This window comes from Hylaeus volcanicus, chromosome 2, assembly GCF_026283585.1.
Source record: "Hylaeus volcanicus isolate JK05 chromosome 2, UHH_iyHylVolc1.0_haploid, whole genome shotgun sequence".
In the NCBI taxonomy this organism is placed as follows: Eukaryota; Metazoa; Arthropoda; class Insecta; order Hymenoptera; family Colletidae; genus Hylaeus; species Hylaeus volcanicus.
This window is the reverse complement of record NC_071977.1, coordinates 9,560,099-9,581,272: the sequence shown is the minus strand read 5'-3', so window position 1 is coordinate 9,581,272 and position 21,174 is coordinate 9,560,099. Positions and strand designations below refer to the sequence as shown.

Here is a 21,174-nt window from a genome sequence, read left to right as displayed (position 1 = left end):
ACGAAGCCTATCGCATTAAATATTGCACATTATTCAGCAGGCAAAAAGAAAAAGATTCGGAACCGAGTAGATTAAAAGGTTGGCATAGTTCGTGGTATGTTTTGGATCGAGGCAGCGAATAATTTAAAATAGCGTCTGCCTCGACTAATACTGTCCAAAATTTGAAACAGAATCCTATGAATAAATTAACACGTTTAATGCACAAGATCCAACGGACGCGTGTGAGAGACATAGTTATCGCGGGACAACTCGATAAGTAGATTAGCATAATAAATGTTTCAGTACTCTACTAGAGTAATGATGTAATAGGGAGTTTAGGTGCGAAAAAGTATGAATACCATATTAATAATTGATGCTATAATACTATTAAATTACGATGCAAGCGTTGAAATACTCCGTAGAAATTGCTGTCTTATTATACTTTTATTGCGATGGAGTTTACACGTCTTTTACAGAATTTTTAGAGCTCCAATCAAAACTTTAGACACGACGAATCCGATACGAAGATCATACGCATCGCAGGAGACCAGTAAATTGCTCGCGAGACGAATTTACATAACGAATAGTGAACACAGAAACCTTCGGACGCGGTCAAGATTTTCGACCGTACATTCCGTGATAAAATTATCGGACTCCCCTACGTTACTTGCATTTCACATTATTTATGATTTCAAAATAGTACCGTTTATTCAGATTAAAAGGTACATGTTAAAAGCAGGTGTACAAGAAATACACATTTTATCAGGAAAGAAGGGTTTCATTGTTGGTTTAAGCGTATTAGAACTTGACTTTTCAACTGTCATCGGTACTTGTTCTTCATACGAGCAGATTAGATTTTTAGAAAATATCGTGAACATCAAAATCTCAAACGTGCTACATTAAAATATAAAAAGCGTCCAATATCGTCTTGTCGCGGAGTGTACGCCTAGCTGATCCAAAATTTCAAGCACAATTCAGCGAGCAAATTGGCACCGTGGTAAGTCTTAGGAAGCTCTCGACAGGCGAATTAGCATAACGGAAAATCCCGAGACTGAAGATTTAACCGATAAAAATTGGCATCGCGAACCGCTGGGACACACCTGGCGGTCAGACCGTCGGGATTCCAGACGGAGTTCAGCGAATAAATTGGCATCGTTAAAAGTTTGACGCAGTCAGCGCCTGTTGCATTAGCGTTGCAAAGAATCCCAGACAGTGTTTGACGAATGGATTGGCGATAACTATGCCGGTTGTCCGCTTGAATTCTTCGCGGTTCAGGCGTTCGTCGCGAGTCCTTCGTGTCCTCGAGTACCTGATCCTGTCCACTCCTCTCTCTGTTCTGCAACATTTCCATATGCAGAAATTGCATAAAAATTTGGTGGATCTCCGTTGCATTAATTAAATGATTATATGATTTAGAATTAGATGATTTCTCTTTAATCTTTTCAAACTTGGCGTCCACAATTGAGGACACAAAATTTAAAAATTACCGACATTATCGTTTAGGGTAAATGCCCTTATTTGTGCACGTGAAGAAAGTGCAGTTCTCATCGGAAACACTATTAGAATTATTCTTTTTCTTTTTTCTCATACTACTTTTAGCTAAGGCTAAAGATTAAATTACATTAGTACGAGAAAAAAAATAATTCAGGTCTGAAAGGGTTACGAATGAAGACGGAATATGACACTTGGTCTGTACTTCTCTAGTGTAACGATCAGTAACGCCAGTATCGGATCGAGATGATTCTACCATATTTAAGGAAACTGGCGCCACTAATCTTTGCATGTGGAAGCTCTGCATTCCTCCGGCTCGCCAGCGTGTCGATCGCTTCCTCTGCCAGGCGGCGTGTGTCCATTCCTCCGATTCTATCTTCGTTTCCTCTCCTATCGTATCCTCCTTCCTCGTCTCGTGCGTTTGTCTTCGAAATTCGCTCGGGGTTACCCAGACATGACGTAGATGCCCGCTATTCTGGTCATCTAGTGACGTCGTCCTCAGGGTGTTCAGAAATAAATTCGAGTGGCAAGGTGCTCCACGTTGCGTGGCCTGTTTCTCTCGTCCACCTCTTTAACCTCCATTTGTCACTGTCTTCCCGCTTGGCCCGCGGTGATACACGCCCGATCCGACGATTATTGTGTCACGGACAAGCATCAAAGCTGAAAATTACCGGACCAATTTAAATTTGTCCGACATTGTCGGTCAGCGCGACGAACAAACGATCGGCGAGTTCCTTCCTCGGTCGAGTCCTGGCCGAGCCTCTGTTTCTATCGTTGAAACGATTTGTTGCTGCATACATACATAGTTGGCAGACGGTGACATAACCTTGCGCCACATTGCGAAAAACTGATATGTCTGAGGCTCTTCGGTTCGGTGTTTTCGCCAGACGAAACTGTAGGTGATAGTTTTAATTGCATCGAGAAGGAATGTAAATACTGGTATGTGTGTGTGTGTGTGTGTGTGTGTGGGGAGGGAGGGGGGCAGTGATTTTGTTATAAACAGATATACACTTGGAGTCTTTGTGGCAAGTTATTGTTTTATTGTCGTCTCGAGTTCTTGATCGACACAACTAACAAGTACTTAAACTTTCGGACTGGTAATTTAATACTACGAGGGTTCAGTTCACCGCCATCGTTGATCACAAAAATAGCGTCGAAAGAAGGCACGGAAGAAGCCTCGAGATTACGACTCTCGACAGAGCGTTCAACCTTCTCTCCGTGTTACAGCTTCCGCGAACGTAACTCCACGTTTCACTAGCACCTTCAAGAACGTAGACGGTCCCCCAACAATCCAAACAGGAGGTTACATCCGTTTGTCGGCGAGGAAGGCGTCGGTGTAAACGAGCGAGCTTGGCGATCGTTCGCGGGCAACAAAAGTTTAATTGGAGAGATACGATTCACTTTACAAGCGTGCACGGCTTTTCTTTCGTCGGATAATGAAGTAACGCCCGCAGCCAGGCACTTGTGGTTACCGTCTAAGAAGAGACCAGACGAGAAAGGGGATGGCGCGAAGGGTGGCTGGGTTGAAAAATACGTTACATTATGTTTTTTTTATTTTTTTGAGTAAAGAGAAATGGATGCTCGTTTGCCGAATATTGCAGCTGAGAAGATTTCTTCTTCTTTTTGGTATATTTTTTTAATGTAGGGATGCAGATGTTTGGTGATTATTGTGAAAGAAGGAATGAATTCTCTTAGGTGTAATGAGAAAGGAGGAGGATTCCGTTATATTCAGAAAATTTCAAGTTATTTTTGTAACAATAATTAAAATTATTGTTTCACATTTTGTTGTATTGCAAACCTTGTGCTTTTGTAGCTATAAAATGGTTCTTGGATACGAATTAAACAAGCAAACTTGTATAATTAATCTAGAAATACATTCAGGGTAACGTTTGGCCCAGCTGAGTACCAAGACATGGCACTTTAAATCATCGCAGAACAACTCTCGTTTAACAGTTGGAAACAGATCATCCTAAATTGTAGATCATTTTATGTTCTCCAACTTCTGTAGATATACAATCCGCTACATTCCTCTATTTTCCCATCGCTTCCGAGCGAACGATGGACGCTACTATACGAGCCGTTGCATCGATCTGTCTCTTCTTGTTCCTCTTCCTGTTCGCTCGGTTCCCCCGACGAGGCCTTCTGCTTCCTCCCGGTGCTCTTCTTTCGATTTCCTCGGCCCCTGGCCCCCGCCGTAAATACATTTCCGCATGGAAAGCGCCACTTTTAAACTTTGCGATCCCTTTTTGCGACGCATTCATCTTTTATCGTTGTAAATGCGGTTGCCCGCCTCGGCTCCGCTTGTCCTCGCTCGTCTCGTCTCACCTCGCTGCCCGGGAAGAATAGGAGTTTACTTCTTCTCCCTTCCCGGGGAAAGAAAGTTAACGTTTACGCCGCGCACGGTGATGGAACTATTTTGAGTAACGATGGCTCTGGCGTCGTCTTCGGCATACCTTGTCTTTCTCTCCCTTTCAGTTTGTTCTTTGGCGCACGATAAATGCTCTTCCCTGGTGTAAGTACCATTTGAGACGGGCCCGCATGTAACTTTTTTCGGAAAATCGCAGGTTCGAGGATATAAGATTCTTGGAACACTGAAACATTAATTGGAAATTCCCTTCTTCTTCACGTCATTTGAAAAGTATAGTAAATGCTGAATAAACGTCGGAAAAGTATATTTATAGTATTCCATACTACAAATACATTTATACCATTACTCCTCCTCATAGGCAATCCATTTTCTTCGCGCATGTAGCTTCTATGTCTGTTACTTTCTGTAATTGAATTTCGAATTCGCTTCGAGTGAGACGAGAGCTATAGACCGAAGAACTATTCGCGCCAAGGAAAAGTTACTCGGCGACTCGATTTCCCAAGGTTTAATTAAACTTAGCACTTAAACTGTTTATCGGGGATGTAAGGAGCGTGCGTTACAATGCTAATGAGAATTATACTACCGTAGGCATTTTGTTCCAAAGTTCAAAGTGCTTCGCAATGACGAGGTTGAGCGTAACGTTGCTGGGTGCGAAAACAAGTTATACAAGCGCGTCGTCTGTAACAATGGAGCCGGAATTGATGGTTCAATATTATTCATTCGTACAGACGAAACAATCCAAATTGGAATTGCGGCCACCTCCGTTATTTGATCAGAAAATAATAGGAACGTGGACGTGGCGCGATGTTTTCCACGATCGAAGTACTTCTTTATCCTGTAGCAAAATTTCCGACTTGTTTTTTCCGACAGGAAATGTTTCTCGTGTTCATTACAGGCTGGATTTTCGTCGTCAAAGCCGACAAAGCTTTTCCCTTGTTCACGGGCCTCCCCGTTTCATGTCTTCGCATCGGCGGGTTTAATACCGCCCCCGGGGGTTAACGGGGCAGGTATTAAAATATTTCTTTCCAATGGCACGGTTGCATTCGCGGGATCGTACTCTTTGGGCTACGTTTTGTTTCGTTTCTCGTGTTCGCGAAAGGCAAACGTTTAATTGTTGAACTGCTCGCGATGTTCCAGTTTCACGATCGTTTTGTGTCAGGAGAAATTTCCAGCTGGATGAATTTATTGAACTTCATCCACACGTGATGATTCTCATAATATTCTTTCGTAGACGTACCCTTTGTATGTCTGCGAGTAAACAACCAAACGCACTTATGAATACAGACAATATAGAGGACGGAACGCGTATATTAGGTCGTCCCACAAGTTCATGCCACTCATTCTTCTGCTACTCAAATTAGTGAAACATATTCTTAAGTGCTATAAAAAAGAGGTAATCTCTCTCATTTTACCGTCACTATAAAATTTCTGTAATTTTTTAATTAAATATTGACTCTGTCTGCAGCACGAACTTATGGGATGACCTAATAATCTGTTCTTTGTTGAACGTTGTCTGGAATATTGAATTTTCAAAGAAACTTATGCCTAGTACCTCTACTGTCGAATGATCAACGAATCCATTCTCTCTAATTCCTTTACTCGACAGTTTACATCGGTTTACATTAACGCCTCGCGCAGCACTATCGTTTCATCAAAAAGTTCAACAGCTAAGTCGAGAAGTAGCCCGTTTCCTCGAAGAAGAGATCGAGGGGATGTTCGGTTAACGAACTGTTGCAGTCTACTCGCCGAGCGTTCTGCCTGTCAGGTTGGTTGTGTTTATAACTTCTTCCTAAATGGAATTTGTTTCGCAACTGGTAGTGTTCTCGAAAGTTTGGGGAGGTGAAATTTGTTTCCACCGCGGTGGCCGAGGAACTTGGAATTTTTGGAAGAATTTTTCGCGCCACACCGTGCCTTTTTCTTCTTCGAATGTGGAGTACAGTTGACCCAGATTAATTCGCAGTTTACAGTTAGATGCAAATAAAGTGAATGGCGCGTGACGGGGCGGCAAGAAATTCGTATCGATGGAGGTTAAAAAGTTTTGTTTAATGAGCATTCGTCTCGAGGGACGAATAAATTTTGAACTTCGCCAACTTGCGTTCGATTCTTCCAGCCAGGCGGTTGACCCGGCCAATTCTTTGATCGTTTTTGTACGTGATCTTTGTGCAAATGTTGAAGCACCCGCGGTTCGGCAAACGCCGGAATAATTTCTGAATCGCGAAGAGTAAACTTCGCGAAAAGTTTCTCCGGCGTCTTCGTTCTGTATGCCAACCAGCGTTTCGCGCGAATTTCAGACGGGTCTGGTATATTCTTTTTAAATCCACTACTTGATTAAATATGAAAAATACATCATTGACTCATACATTACCGACACTATCGTTTAGGACGAATGTCCTTAGAAAGACCAGTTTTCCTCGAAAACTAGATTATTAGGATTTTGTTTTATTTTTTCCATACTAATTTTAGTCAAAGTTAACCTCAAACATTAAATTTTATTAGTACGAGAAAAAAAAATAATTCACGTCTGAATGGGTTAATAATAATGCAGTTGTATAGGTAATTAATATGTGAAAATAACTAGGCGATACTTATCCACTATTTAATTCTGCAGTTACTGAGAAAACAATAAAGGTGAAATCTATTAATTTGTCAAGCCACAATTTCAAGTTGTTTCTGATACCCCAGAACTTTTTAAATCTTCTCCATTAAAGTTATTCGTCCGCGGGACACGGCTCCTTTAAACTTTTTATTCCCTCCGCAGAGCAGAGCAGGCATGAGTAATAAAAAAAAATTGATCCCAAGTTACGAGATTAAAATGAATTCCGTGACGAATTTTTTAACCGGTCTCTCGACTCGGTCAGGTTCCTTTCATTTCACCGCGAAATATATTTTTTACACGCGGTACATGTAGGACACCCGTTGCGTGGCATTCGTGGCGCACGTGAGGAGGTACTACTTTTTACAGGTTTCTCTGCGGTATTTCGCTGTCGATTATCTTACGCCTCAGTTCCGTCTTCCATTTTCGAGGAAACTGTAAGACCGGGGACCTAATTACTTTGCCCTCCGCTGTGCAGGTAACGTCGGAGATCCATAAATTCGTATTGTATGGTCCCGCGATAGTACAATGTAGGTCAAAAGTGACGCTCGATGTTCCGTTTTTAAACAGAAACGCTTCCAAACATCTGCATAGTCTTTCTCTCGCGGAAATTACTTCGCTAATCGAAACAGTTAACCACCTGGATTTGATCTGGTGGAACCAGAGGGTGAGATTATAGTCGTTTACCATCGACGAGTCCCCCAATAAACCCTGACAAGCTTTAGATACGTTCACGGAAATTTCCGAACTTTCCGCGTTTAACCCTTTCAGACCTGAATTACTTTTTGTCCTCGTACTAATGTAATTCCATTTTTAGGGTTAACTAAAATTAGTATGAACGAAATAAAAATTCATGTTCACAAATAAAGACATTCGCCCTAAGCGATAGTGTCGGTGATGTATGAGTCTTATTACTCAGTTGTGTTCTCAATTATGTATTCTAGGTCTGAAAAGGTTACAAAAGTTGATCTACATTAGTTGATCGTTGAAAGCTTCCCGTCTATTGAAATTCAAATGTAAATGAAGACCAGCTAAGAGGGCACGATCCTCTTTGATGATATCTTTCAAAAATTTGCTCGCAGTACACGTGACACGGTGATATCGGAGACTGTGCTTTTAGTATGAAAAAGACGGAAGTATATTTAACGCTGAAACGTGGGGGTCGTTTGTGATTTCTGTCTTGGTCTCCGGTCGTCCATTTCCGGGACAATCGGGAAGAGAGATCTCATTACCTCTCACCCGGATATAACGTCGTTCTCCTTTGACGCCATCGTTCGATGGATTCACTTCGTGCAACCTCATAAACGATGAAAATAGGTCAGGGATAAAGTTATTTGAGGCAGTAAGAGGATCGTTGCTTCCTTTGTGTCGATATCGCAATCTTCATAACTTATGTCGTTAAATTCGATTTTAATTTCCTCCACTTCCCTTGAACGCTCCTTCGTTAGAAATTTATTGGTATTTAGCTCCCTAAGAATCTATTTACCTAACCGAAATTGCCAGCTCCTTCACGATAAATCCGTTATTCATCGCGTTAAGGACACTCGGTGCTATGGAAAAATGAGAGACTCCTCCTTGCTTTCTCAATTTTACTTAATTTTGTCAATTCGCGTAGCTGTAACTGGATTTCCATTTCAAATTTGTAGATACGGTTACATAGATGATACTGAAACATTCTGGTTATCATTTCTTGCCTGCGCTATAATATGAGAACATAGCACATTTAATGGAATAATAGTTTATTTGATGTTTAATCTCATACCTTACCTTAACGCTTGTTTCTGGAATTAATTATTACGATAGCGTAGGTACAACTCTTATCAAAGAATCAGTAGTACAAATCCAATTTTATTCAGAGCGAGAAGGAAATTACGAGCTTCCATTGTTATTCCAGTATTTCACAGTTTGTGGGATGGTCCAACTCTTCGGTTGCGTTGAAGGTAGTTGGCGTTAATCTTCGAACAAATTTTCGGCAAATTTTGTTTGATTCTCGCGCAGATAGATCCACGCTGGTTGCACTAGAACTGCAGTGTAAGGATTAGTGCAGCGGTCGCGAGACGGAGGGATGGGGTGTGTGCGGTTATACCACGCTGCGAAGTGATAAAACCGCTAATTGTTCGAAAGCAAACTTCGCGTCGCGCTATGTCTGCGCGCAGACTACTGAAGCAGCTGCGACGATGCGCCTAATCCATCGCGTGGAATATTACTCAATTATGTATTCTCGTACACACGATTTTCAAATATACTAATGCATTTCTTGTTGTAATCCACTATAACTGGGAATGAATGAAATTATATAATTCGTGTTTCATAAAAAAAAAAAATGCTTTGGTTATTTTGGTCGCTTAAAACAATAAGGTCACCTGAGTTATGCTATTTTTTACTGCCCAGAGTCATAAAAAGATAAAACTGGTGAAGCTTGGCGTTCGCTTGCGTTCAAGGTACCCATTTAATATTTGTTTTATGATGCCACTTTATTGCCCTGACATTATTTGCTGGTGCGTAGTTTTCAGTACTTGGAAAAATAATTTTTATAGCTTCTTGTTAGTAGTCCTCTAAAATTTGAAAGAAAATATTTTAGTAGATAATCACCCACAAAATGACCGAAGTATGTCCATTGTGAGTTATAAGTCCAAGTATTATATACTTCTTTGTTTAAGTTTAACCTTTTCCTCTTCCTACATTAATAGAATATATTCAACCCCCCGCAAAAAAAAGAATCAACAAAGTAATTTATACATCTCGTGTTACAGGTGAGTGCGACCAGTTTGTGGGGTACAGCATCGAAATCATCACAGATGTCGCGTATCGTCCCACAAGAAAGCACACAGGTAGGAATATCGCTAGTCTCGACAGGAACGTAATTCCATTCCGAGGAGTTGACGAATAGCACGTCGTAGGAACCAATAACCGTTCGAAAGAAGAATATTATGGTCGTACGTCCAACACCATCGCTCTTCCATTGGCGTTCTCGTCGCTACGCTACCTGAACTTTGCGTTCGTATCTCGCGTGGAGCGCACGCCCCGAAAAATATTTTCCTTGCATCAACCGTCGGAAATGACGCGGATATTACTGGCTACAGGAGGCTCGGTAAAGTTCGAGAAGAGTAATTCTTGGAAGCGATCGCATTGTTTGCCTCTTGGCTGGGCTTTACGAGTCAAGAAAAACACGGCAGCGATGTCGGTGATCGGTCAAGCCGCATTGCTCCCCATTGCAGTGGATGCACACGCGCGAATTTCCCTCGTTCGTGTGCGCTGCATGGTTGTGTGCCCGTTTGGTACAACGATTGGAACGATAGCGTCCTATGAGAAATGGTGCTGTTGAATATGACTGCGGTGCCATCGCGTTGCTTTTCATCCAGGAATGGCCAAAATTCTCGTCTCGATAAACAACTTCGAATAACGAGAGATAAACAACGGTTTGCCCGAGTAAAAAAACGAATCGTTCCTTTTGAAAATTATATGTAACGAAATTGTAGATCGACCCTTTCAATTTCGACGATCGTTCCTTCTCATTATCCATTCTTGAACGTTACAAAGCGACGTGGGCAGCGTTTCCAAATTAGAAAGATGGGAATCACGACAAATGTGCGGTTTGCTCTTGGAATCAGGCTTACAGGCAGATGCATGCTGCACCGCTCGGAGGAACCAAGATGTATAGCCTTGATTTCCACAGAACGGTAATGTCGGTATCTCCCTTGTGACAAGGGAAACTACAAGGTAACGGCGGGCGGTTATTGGGAGGAGTATGGCCGTAGAAAGGAAACTAGAAAATGTCACGCGAAACATTTCCAATTCTCCTCCCGTTATTTCTCCTTTTTCTGCCGTCCGCGATAACAATCGCCGTCGTGGATCTTGTTTTACAATCTTCGTGGAAACGATATGTCATTCAGGGAGTGATGATTCGCCGAGTCAGCGCCGGGTCTCTCTTTCCGGTTCCTCAAAGAATCGACGAGTTGCGATTTCACCTCTCCTGGATGGTTTTCGGAGCCCTTATCATGCTCGTTTCCGATTCAGGTGCTAAATAACGTATTAGACGTTGCTAGGCGTCTTTGATATTTTTAAGTAAATACTTCATTATAAATACACACAAGTGTAAAGTTTATTCGTGTTCATAGTTATAATGAAACATTTATTTAAAAATATCAAACCTATGTTCAATGAGTTAACTTCATATTTTCGAATGAAACTATATTTTGGAAAAATCTAACGCGTAATGAGTTAGTTTAGTTTATATCTTCGACTACAACGTGATGAAAGTAAAATTCAATTTTAAAGAAGAGGTAATGGTTTGGCGGGTTAATTGAGTTCGTACGCGATGCGATTCAACCTAAACTTCAATTTGCGGTACTACTTTTTGCTCGAGAGTTTCGTTTGGCCCGTGGAGCGGCGTCTTCGATTCGTCGCAGTTAATTTGTTGGGAATGGAGTTAGAAACGTAGAAATTGCCGAGGGTGCACCGGCTCGTTAAGTTAAATACACGCGTGCAGACGCGAAACGCTTGTAGTGAACCGCAATTGGTGTTACCTTGATATACGGGCCCCCGTCTTCATGAATATTCATCTCCTCTGTCCGTTATGAACGCCGCGGTCGTAAACAAGAGTATCTTTCTTCGTCTGCTGGGAAATTCTTTCACCTCCACTGTTCTAAATGCGCAGACAATTCATTAATTTCAATGATACAGCGGGAAGCGTATAAACGCACGATGATCAATTTAATTCTCCTTTTCGAGAGCAGGAAGGTGTTCTTCGTACAATTTTTTTTTTGCGCGAGAACCGTAAAAGCGTGTAGTTTGAAATTTTAATGTAAGATTGTTGAGTACGGTTATGGGATCGTTCGATGGTGGACTAATAACCTCAATTATACTTTAACGAGAGGCAAAATTACAAATAAAAATAAAAATCGTAGAAACTGTAGTAGAAAGTAGATTTTTGTTTGAAACCAGCGACTGAAAATAACCCTTCAACGCTGTTCATAAAGCTAAGAAAGCTCGTAATAATTCGAAAGTTCCGAGTCGGGGCATAACAGCGCGGTGAAATAGTTAATTTGGACGGACTCCAATAATTCTGCCAAAAATGGTTTCCTTTGACTTGGCCAATCTCCATGTCACAGATTCGAATCGGCGTTACGTTACTCGTGACATTGCGGCTTCTATAGTTGACTCGAGGGTTCTCGCAAAATTTGTGGGACCAGAAATGCTTGACTGATTATACAATAAATGACGAATAAACTAACGTAATTGATTTGTTCGCGTTGTTTATTTCTCTCTTGATATTCGAAACTTCTATATGGATAAGTATTCCGCCACATTCTTCCCAGGCTGAAAAGTAAAAATTGTCGAAAGACAACGTGCTAACTGATGACAAAGAGGGCGACTCGCGACCGCGTACCTTCTTGTACGTTGAGACTAATGAGGCATTTATTTAGTCGAGGCGAGGGGTTAGAGTGTTGTTACAATCCCGAGATTGTAGGGGGTAGTTTAACCAAGAACGACGAGAACCGACCAGCTGGAAACAAAACACCATTCTTGGATTAGGAACTCTGTTCTATGTTTCAAATCTCTTATTTTTTGGACACAAATATCGTGGAATATTAGAGCCGCAAAGGGAACTGCTGAACCCTTAGCTCTAGGTGGACACAGATCCTGGATTAAAGTTAAATAAATCTTTTTAAAAGATCAAGAGACCTCGAAGCTGACGTTCCACTCCTAATAATAACAGAAAATGTTACTGCTACTAGTAACTGCAAATGACTTTTACTTCCTCTTTTTGCCAGAGTATGCACCAGGTTCAATTAGTTGCTAAGTACCCGAGGTGAAATGCGTTAATAGTGACGCGCAGTAGATTTTTCACGAGCACTGACGATAGAATGCATATCGCGAGCTGGCGACAAAGTAAGGGAAATGGGTTATCGCGGAGTCTTCCGTACAAAGGGAATTTAAGAGGTCGAGTTAAAGTTCCTTACACAGTTATAGTCGACGCGACTGCAAAATCGCGGAAGTTGCGGCGCGAATAAGTTCTTAACTTTATCATAACCCTGCGACTAAAGTGGTATGGCGCTTAGTAAATGATAAGAGCCAACTTGTTGTCTCATGGCATTTGTGGGTACTTGTAGACAACATTTCGCGTTCGATGGAACACTTTCTCGATGCAAGCGGAATGAAACAAATTTAGCAAATAATAGATAACATTTTTAAATTATAGCATCAAGATAAGGCTAATTATATTGATGTCATATGAGCCGTTCGCTGCAGAAATCGATTAACTCCACTTTTTGAAAGATCTTATATTTAGTGTCAAAGCACTTGGTATAGTCATAACCTTTTATATTTATAATAACTATCCTGAAAAGGAAAGAACTTTGTTCAATATTTATTTGAATTTATATTGTAAAGGGAATTTTAAAAAGTAATTTGCATTATTTCGTCGCACGGAGTTAATCGATTCGTGCAATGAACGGCTCATATAATAGTCCGCGTTGACCATTATGTCAATAAGGAATAGAACCAAGGAATTCTTCATTTTACTTTATTTTACTACAAGTCAAAGCTATGCGTTGAGTATCATACCTTCGGTTAACCGTCGGTTAAACGATTCTAGAGGTGAAGCGCAGATACTGACGAAACGTGTAGTCAGTTTAGAGACGGTTAGTTCCGCCGTGCGGGTTCGCCGAATTAATTTCAGGTGTCTCTCACCTGTCATGTCGCGATGTCCCCGTAGGTGGTCCTTTTGCTTTGTACCAAACCATCTGATGACAATACACATGTTTAGTTGCGTGGCTCTTTGGTGACTCTCTGTCCGCCTCTCCTTCGCTTCCGAAGGAGACATCGCGACGCTCACTGTGGATTCATGGTATGCTTCTCCGTTCGCTATAACTCGTGCACGACGGTGTTGCGGCAATTATAGCTGCGTTAGTTTCGTTTGCGTCTTGCTGCATTGCTACTCTCTGGATCAGATTAGTCGTTACGGAAGTTTCGGGTAGTTTCGTCCTTCCCACTCCACTCAGCTCCCCCCAAAGAGCATCTTCGTGCCTTTATTGAACGGTTTCGAAGCTGTGGTGCCAGAAAATTTAAAGACTGTTTATCGCCGAAGTTATCGTGGTAATTATATTTCTTGTTTTTTTCTGGCAACTTTGACTCTTTTCTTCCGTTTCGTTAAGATTATTATTTTAGTGATCGCATTTACAGCAGAGTTCGCGATATTTAATTAATACGACTCGCCTCAATAATTATCGGCAATTACCGCCATTTTAGCACACTTAAGGATTAATCAGATGTATCTCTCTTGGCTAATACCTACCCACCCGTTCCTGATACATATTTGATTTAACGTTAGCGCACGGTTAGCATCTCGCACCTGCACTCCCACTGCATTGCTGTATCGCTGCAGCTTTCCGTGCAAATTACTCTCCAAGAGGATGTAAATGGTACCGACGTATTACGCGTAAATCATAGGCGTCAACGCTGAACGCAATAAAGAGCGTTCTATTCATTTACTCGCGGGTATGCGGCGCAGTTACGCCTCAAGAGCGTGAGAAATGAAGAGCATTGTAAATAAAATATGAAACAGACGAGTATTCGAAAATTCCAAGCAAACGACTAGACGTAGCGTCTTCGACGATGCAGTGCGCTGTCCACCCTTAGTATTTATCGCCCACGCGTGATGTATTAGGTCGTCCTAAAAGTTCATGACACTTATTCTTCTGCTACTCAAATTAGTGTGACATATCCTTAGGTGCTATAGAAAAAGATAATCTCTCTCATTTCGTAATATCTTCCCATCTTTTTCACATAGTCATTATACCGTCACTATAAAATTTCTGTAATTTTTTATTAAATATCGGCATAGTCTGCAGCAGGAACTTACGGGATGACCTAATATTTGGCGATGTCGGAGCGAGGTAGGGCACCTGTTCGAGATAACGGTTTTTTAACGTAATTAATGGGAGCAAATAAAATTCCAGGGATGATTAAAGGAAATTCTTGCCGCTTGCAACGCATTAAAATACAGGTTCTGAACGAGCTTGCATTGCAGCGGTGGTCATCCGTTGCCAGATAAATTGCAGACCGGTCTGAGGGGTCGTTACGAAAGGGGCGTAGGAGGATATCGTCCTAAAGTGCCGTGGATGCAATTTGCTAGCCACCGAGGCTCCCGTTGCGCTATTTACTTCGAAACAATTTAGGTCCCCCGGCCACCGTGGCACAGTTCGTATACGTCACTGTCAGAATGCAGCCGTGCTGCATCCAGCTACTAGGTCCTGGGAGATTTTTGCTCCATCTCCGACTTTTCCCCGCGTCTTCGTCGGCCATTCCCTGGAATGTGTGTTCCGCGGATTGAAAACTTTTCTCTGGTAGCGCTAATGCGAATCTAGCTCTCCGGCATCTCGAATGGTTTTCAACTAATTCCAGTCTCAACTCTCGGGGCTGTCCTTAATTATTTCCAAATCGCACTTTTCTCACTTGTGGCCTGCATTGTAGGTCAGACGGAGCTTCGTGGTTTTCTTACGCATTGCGGTATCGGGGGCTCGATTCGAAGTTACATTTTACTGCGTGTCGGGACCGTGGTTCCCAAGGGCGCGTACGGAGAATGCGGAAGCTTCTTTAGATGGCGTCTTGAGAATTGCGGGGATTTCAGTATCAATTTACATGAATTTAAATCGGAGCTTTCGAAAATGTTACTTTAGGAACTCGTTTCAAATTAGAAAACATAATAGTGGATTACGCGAATGAAACGATGGATGGAAAATGGTAATAAAAACGGCCTGTGTTGCTCAATTTTCTCGCGTAATTTACTCCAACAATGGAGGAGTTATTGATAATATCTCGTCGCATTACCGAAACGCAATCGCAATCGATGGACGCGATAATTACCTTAATACACAGACGAAAAACACGCCCGTAAATTCGACGTATCATTAATTTTATTTCCATCGCAAAATGTTATTGACAATTTCTTAATGTTCCGATACATTTATACTCGTTATTATTATTCGCGCGATGAAGCCCCCATTTCGTTACGTTTACGTGATTTGTGTTTTCGCGCGTTGTCCGCGTGTCTATAATAAATTCACGTTGCTTTGGCAACGTGATGTTTCGCGAAGCGTACAAGTCTGGGAGGCGCAAATAAATCTGTATAATCCAGAAACGATTTTCTCGGCAACCGCGTAACTTTCCCCGATATTTCTCGATAGAGATTGTAAGTGATAACGTTGCACGGTTCCTGGACCGCACGGGCACCCGGTGCTTTACAACCTGACCGTTTTTATTTCTGACTTACGAATGGAGTGCAAGCTGACTCATTTATGAGGCCAGCGGAGAACGTCTCTGGGAAGATGTCTGACCGTCTAGTCGCGCAACCACCGACTGGCAGGAAATCGATTTCGTCTTGGCTGGCCTTTAAATATCGTTTCGTTTCTTCCGTTATATCGACGAGGATCCGAGGGATTCCCGCCATCGTCGGGGCTTTTCCGAAAATAGAATCCCCGATGAGGCAACGGGGCAAGAGCGAAAGGAAAAAGACACTCATCGATCGTTTTGAAATTGGGGAGAGTTGCCAAAACCGTACCTCTTTGGATACTTCATCTCATGCTTCCTGTTTAGCAGGAATTTTGACAAAAATTCTTATCTAGGTCAAGTTGCAATTTTTTTTCTCGAAATGTTACTTTCTAAACTAGGATATTTGAATAAATCTTGCGATGGTGCGATTTAAAAATCGCGATAACGTTTAAAAAAATTTGTGTCCGATCTTTCTAATAATTGTAATATGTTCATGAAGTAATCCTCCCCCATAAGTGTAACCAAATACAGAGTCGAATTTTTTCGAATATCTTTTTTAAACGCAGTTATTTATATGGGTGCTATCCGATCGCATATCGAATATCACAGAAGTATCGAATCTCGGTAAAATCCGAATAGGAATTGTTTTTTTTTTTACCACGACATCGGAGCTCGCTGGTTCGCGTTAACGGTTATCGATAGGCATATTGACAGTCCATATTTACCAATTTACGTTCCATTCTTCGCTGTTTCGTTTTAATCCATGCCACGAGTCTCGGCGAACACGTAATCATGGAAATATTAATAGCATCACCCGATATAAATGACCAACAAATTTCGAAATCGGTACGTTGCTCATCAGGATATGTTTATGAAATTTTATCGGTGGGAAGAAGTATACAAAATTTTGTTCAATGGCTATTCCGTACAAAGTTCGAGTATCGTGGAAAACAAATAGCGTCGAGTATGGTGATTAAAGGATTAATTTTTCACGTAAATAGCGTCGAATTTCAACAGCTTCGATCGAGCACCTGTATTTCTGTTAGATCCAAACATGTGGACGAACTTTCTGCAATTATTGACCAGCCCGAAAAAAGGGAGAACGTATCGAATACAATTTTTGAAAATATCGAAAAACTTCAAGAGAATCCGTCAACACGTTTACGCCATTTTAACAGCGTTTTAATAACGTATCGTTAATGGAACTCCGAAATGTAATATCCGCGTTGGTAATGTTGATTATGCGCAAACGGTGTAGAAGTATATATTCGGTTCTGAACGAATAAAATTACCCATTAAATTTCCATTACTGTTACGCGTGGACGAATAATTAACGTTCCAAAAATGTTTTCAATTCTCCTTTAAGCCTCTTCGACAGATGTTATCGAGTTATTACATCAATGTTACATAGCTTTTACGTAGAATGGGCTTTCATTGTTATCTCGCGTTGTTAATTAAACCATAGATGTTATAATTTTGGTTTAAGTCAGCCCGTGTAAACGTGATAATTATTCAGTATAACTTAGGTGTTTGTATGGGTTTATTGAAAGTTTTGTTTAAAGTTACGCATAAGTTGCGACTAAGCACGCGTTCAAATAAATACAGATTCACCAGACTTCGCTCTCGCTTGGCCAAGGAGTGCCTATACTACATAATAGTGGAGAGGATAAGTAGAATAAAATAGAACAATCGTTTTTGTGATGAGAATCTTTCTCTGATTAATTTTCACTGCACGATTAGACGTCAACCATGAAAAGGCTTCTGAATTAGGGGAACATGATGCGATATCTGCGTCCCAGGTTTTCTCTCGTTCATAAAGTCGTCCTACTGATATACGTACCTCGCGAAGATCCTAGTTCGCTGATAAAGCTTTTCGACGATTACGCCCCCCTATCCTGCGATACCTGAAATCTATGCTAATTCTCGGAGATAAAATGTTTGCCCTGGCCCTACATGCACCTAGAGTCCACCTCGGAACCTCGCGCTTGATACAATACCGCTGGTTGATTTATACTCTGCGCCTGACTCCGACAAATCCTACGGTCGCGTTGCGTATTACATTAGTACTCGTGAAATTTTATGGATTATGTCGCTTTATCTCGTCCTTCGATCCAGGGTAGTATTCACTGCTTTGTGAAACTTAGAGGGTCTACCATTTTAGATCATTTATCACAAAATAGAGACTTCTTCTTTGCAGATTCTATCTCTCGTTCGTTTAAATTTTGGTACATCTGAAGCATTTTAATATTTGTGCTCGGTGTTAATATTATCGATTTTCTGGGCTGGTTGTTCCCAACAGATTTACCAAATTTAGATATAAATAAATGTGCCAAATTTGGAGTAGCCGTAAACGAAAAAAAATTCATAAAGAAACGTTTCCCTTTATCATCGAGGATTGGAAAACTCTTTATAATCTGAAGGCAGAATCGACTGGCAGGATTCTTTTGTGATGGCCTTCTTTATTGCATCGCGCCGACAGACGTTTCATAGAGAGATTCATTACATTCCGACGGTATTTATTTCACCGGTACTGCGTGGCGCAATTTAATATTACTACTCGACGGTACATAATTCGATGGGACGAGAATTGGCGTGGCTTGAGCAACGTTGAGATGCGAGAAATATTAATGCAGAGTTCCCGCGTACGAGGAAAGCTTTTCCGTCGGCTTCTCGGAACGTTTATGGAGAACAGTTGGAAAGGAGTTCGCGAAGTCTGCCTTCGACTCCACCGCGTTCGTCATTGCGTAGGTCAACTTCGGACCTTTTCCCGTTTGCACCGTATAGATCGCTGTATTCATTATTCCAGCGCTAAATCATTTGTGAATAATGGCCACCATGAATCTCTACTCGGCTGACGGCGTTCGCAGCCGCGTGGCTCGTTGGTCCTTGCCTGTTGGGTCATGGAAGATGCACAAGGCGCTCCTGGACCCTTTATGGGAAGCATTCGATGAAAAATGATCGAATTTTGCGCGACACGATCTCGCCTTCACATGGAAATTTCATTGAAGCAACACAGGTCTGAAAAGCACTAACAAGTTTGATCGAAAATGTATGAATACAGTGTACTTAAGGAGACTGTGTATCTTTCTAATTGAAGATACGAATACTTAGGAAAATAATAATATTAATAATACGTCTTTACTATAGCCAGGTACATTACAACTGAAAGTATTGTAAAGGAGGGCCAGAATAATAGAAAGAGAAAGAATATTTTTACTGTAAACTGAAATTAACTCAAAACGAAGTGAGAAAGTATATCTGAGATTGAAATTGAATTGAAGAAATGAGGTAGAACTACAACCATATCAAGAGTGGATTGCTTCGGATTTTATTTAGCATTGTGCAGTCCCGTAGAACTTTCCCAAGAAATTGTCCTCTCTTGTTGCGATGGCGACTGGTCTTTGATGTCTCGACGAACCTTTATCAGATGTATTCCTTGGGTCAGTGTCGTCGCCATCGGAGCGGAGAATCGAGGAACGTGAAGCGAACGGTTTGCCATCAAAAGTGGAATCACGAATTGATCCGTCGGGAGATACAACGGCCGGATGTGCCGCAAAAGTCGCGTGATTACGTCCACGGAGGGTCGAAAGTTTTCTTCCTCGAAATGCCGCAGGCACGTGCGTGAAACTGACGCGAATAGTCAGCCCTCATTGTTCCTGGATTCCTTTGTGGCGGGCACAAAATCCAGTCGGATAAAATACTCGATACACTTGATTCAGACAATCCAGATCAAGAGCTAAACGTTAGAACTATCGCGAGCACAGTCTGGCGAATTAATCGTTTACTTGTATCTCCTTTGTCCCTGGATCTTCAGTCACATTGAAACATGTTCGATTCTCCTCTTTTGGATCGCTCCAGTGCCACGGTTCAAAGCGTTTGTTATCTTATTAGGAAACGGAACTTCGGAATTTAGTTTTCCTTCATCTTCTTCGGTTTGTTAATGGTTGTTTAAATATACGGTATAACGAGATCGTGACAATGACGAAGGAAATGAAATATTGGTGGACTAGTTTTGTGTTCCCTATCATTATCGTTGTTAGAAGTCAATCGATTTCAGACTTAATTGATATTTCGATTTTATATTTGAATCATCTTTGATCTTTTCTATAAAATAATTTTTGCTTAACCTCTCGGATATTCTTTCATTTACGATTTTTTTTTAAAAACAAAACTAGTCAGACATGAAGTCGAAGCAAACTACTTACTCCACTTGACAGCCAGACTTGGTTCTATGGTCATCATTATTACCAAATCCCTGTATTGTGCACACGAGTGCAAGAATAATTTGGACAATGGTGGGAGCACAGTCTTTCGAGTGGTTTGGATAGGAACGGAGTTAGCGAAATGGGCTTCAGGGAATTCCTGGAAGAGGAATATTGACCATTTAGGAGTGTGGTGAAAAGGAGTATGATTTCATGCAGAGGGGACTGAGCCTGGGTGAACTGAAGCATGAAATGTAAATAGAAATAACCGCGTCGCCTGTGTGTACATTCGTTTCTAATTAAGAAAAATTTTATTTTGTAATCGAGAGAAAGTCATGGGGAATGTTGATGCGCGAGAAGAATGGCGCGGAACAAAGAACGCGGACAGAATGCAAAACATTCAAGGAAATTCGAGGCTCGCGAAAATGTTCATTCTGGAAATTGAAAGCAAGTAAAGTACGAGATAGAATAATTTTGTTCCGTTTGCGACCGTGTATTGTTCCGCCACAGTTCCCTGGAAGCGGAAGCGGAGATACGGACAGAAAAGAGGGTAACATCATATTTCAAAATGGGAAAAGAGAACCGATGTGGAAAAAGTATATTTAAAAAGAAAAAAAAATTTTAATGGACGAGTATTAGAGCTACGCGTTATTTTACGGAAGTAACGTAAATAAAGTAGAGGAGGATGGTGGCTATTCTTTTGACTCTTTGTGAGAATCTTGACAAATAGAAGGAGTGTCACTTTTTAGAGAGTCTTTTAAAACGTATATTCTCGTAAAAATATTTATAGTTAGATGAAGGTTAAGAGAAGCTCTTCTCTCCTTATCGATGTACAATTAAAAATGTACGATAGGTATGAGTGTAATTAAGAGATACGATAGCTAATGGAAATACCGATTTATCACGCGGATCCATGTCGCCTGTTGTAATCATCGTAGAAACGACTGATAACGCTGGTAGGGTGAATGCAGATGTACGTAAGATGATAATCGGAGAGCATACTACAAATTCTGACACCATATCTGAGATCTACGAGCTCGGCTATCTGGCAGATACTTCAGCCATAAATTCGAGAGAAATGGGGTGCTGCTATATCGTGCAGATACAGACCGGAAGGCATCCTAAGACTCACGCCCTGATCTCGTAAACCCTTGAGGCTGTCACGTTCGCCAAGCCCTTCCAACTGTTTTTCTTTTTTACGCTCGTACGTGGCCGTGGCGTTTGTCCCTGAACCCGTCTAATTCCAGATATCTCAGTAGAAATTTGTA

General features: G+C 41.4%; 1 protein-coding gene and 1 long non-coding RNA gene across 3 annotated transcripts in view; one reads left to right on the top strand and one right to left on the bottom strand.

Moving 5' to 3' along the window:
* Nucleotides 1-21,174, top strand: part of LOC128872915 (uncharacterized) — a 233,369-nt gene that overhangs the window by 2,055 nt on the left and 210,140 nt on the right. The window contains exons 2-3 of one of the 2 annotated variants that reach the window (XM_054116101.1): nucleotides 9,185-9,262; nucleotides 9,332-10,534. In XM_054116101.1, coding sequence (XP_053972076.1) covers nucleotides 9,185-9,262; nucleotides 9,332-9,756 — 503 coding nt within the window. In that variant the 3' untranslated portion in view covers nucleotides 9,757-10,534. Of the gene's footprint in view, nucleotides 1-2,252; nucleotides 2,366-9,184; nucleotides 9,263-9,331; nucleotides 10,535-21,174 lie in introns of those variants that run through there. The other variant, XM_054116102.1, reaches the window with a different exon arrangement.
* Nucleotides 10,624-15,698, bottom strand: LOC128872917 (uncharacterized). Its single transcript, XR_008456275.1, has 3 exons — nucleotides 13,125-15,698; nucleotides 11,821-11,937; nucleotides 10,624-11,750 (listed from the first exon to the last, which is right to left on the bottom strand). It is a non-coding gene; the product is annotated as an uncharacterized LOC128872917 (long non-coding RNA).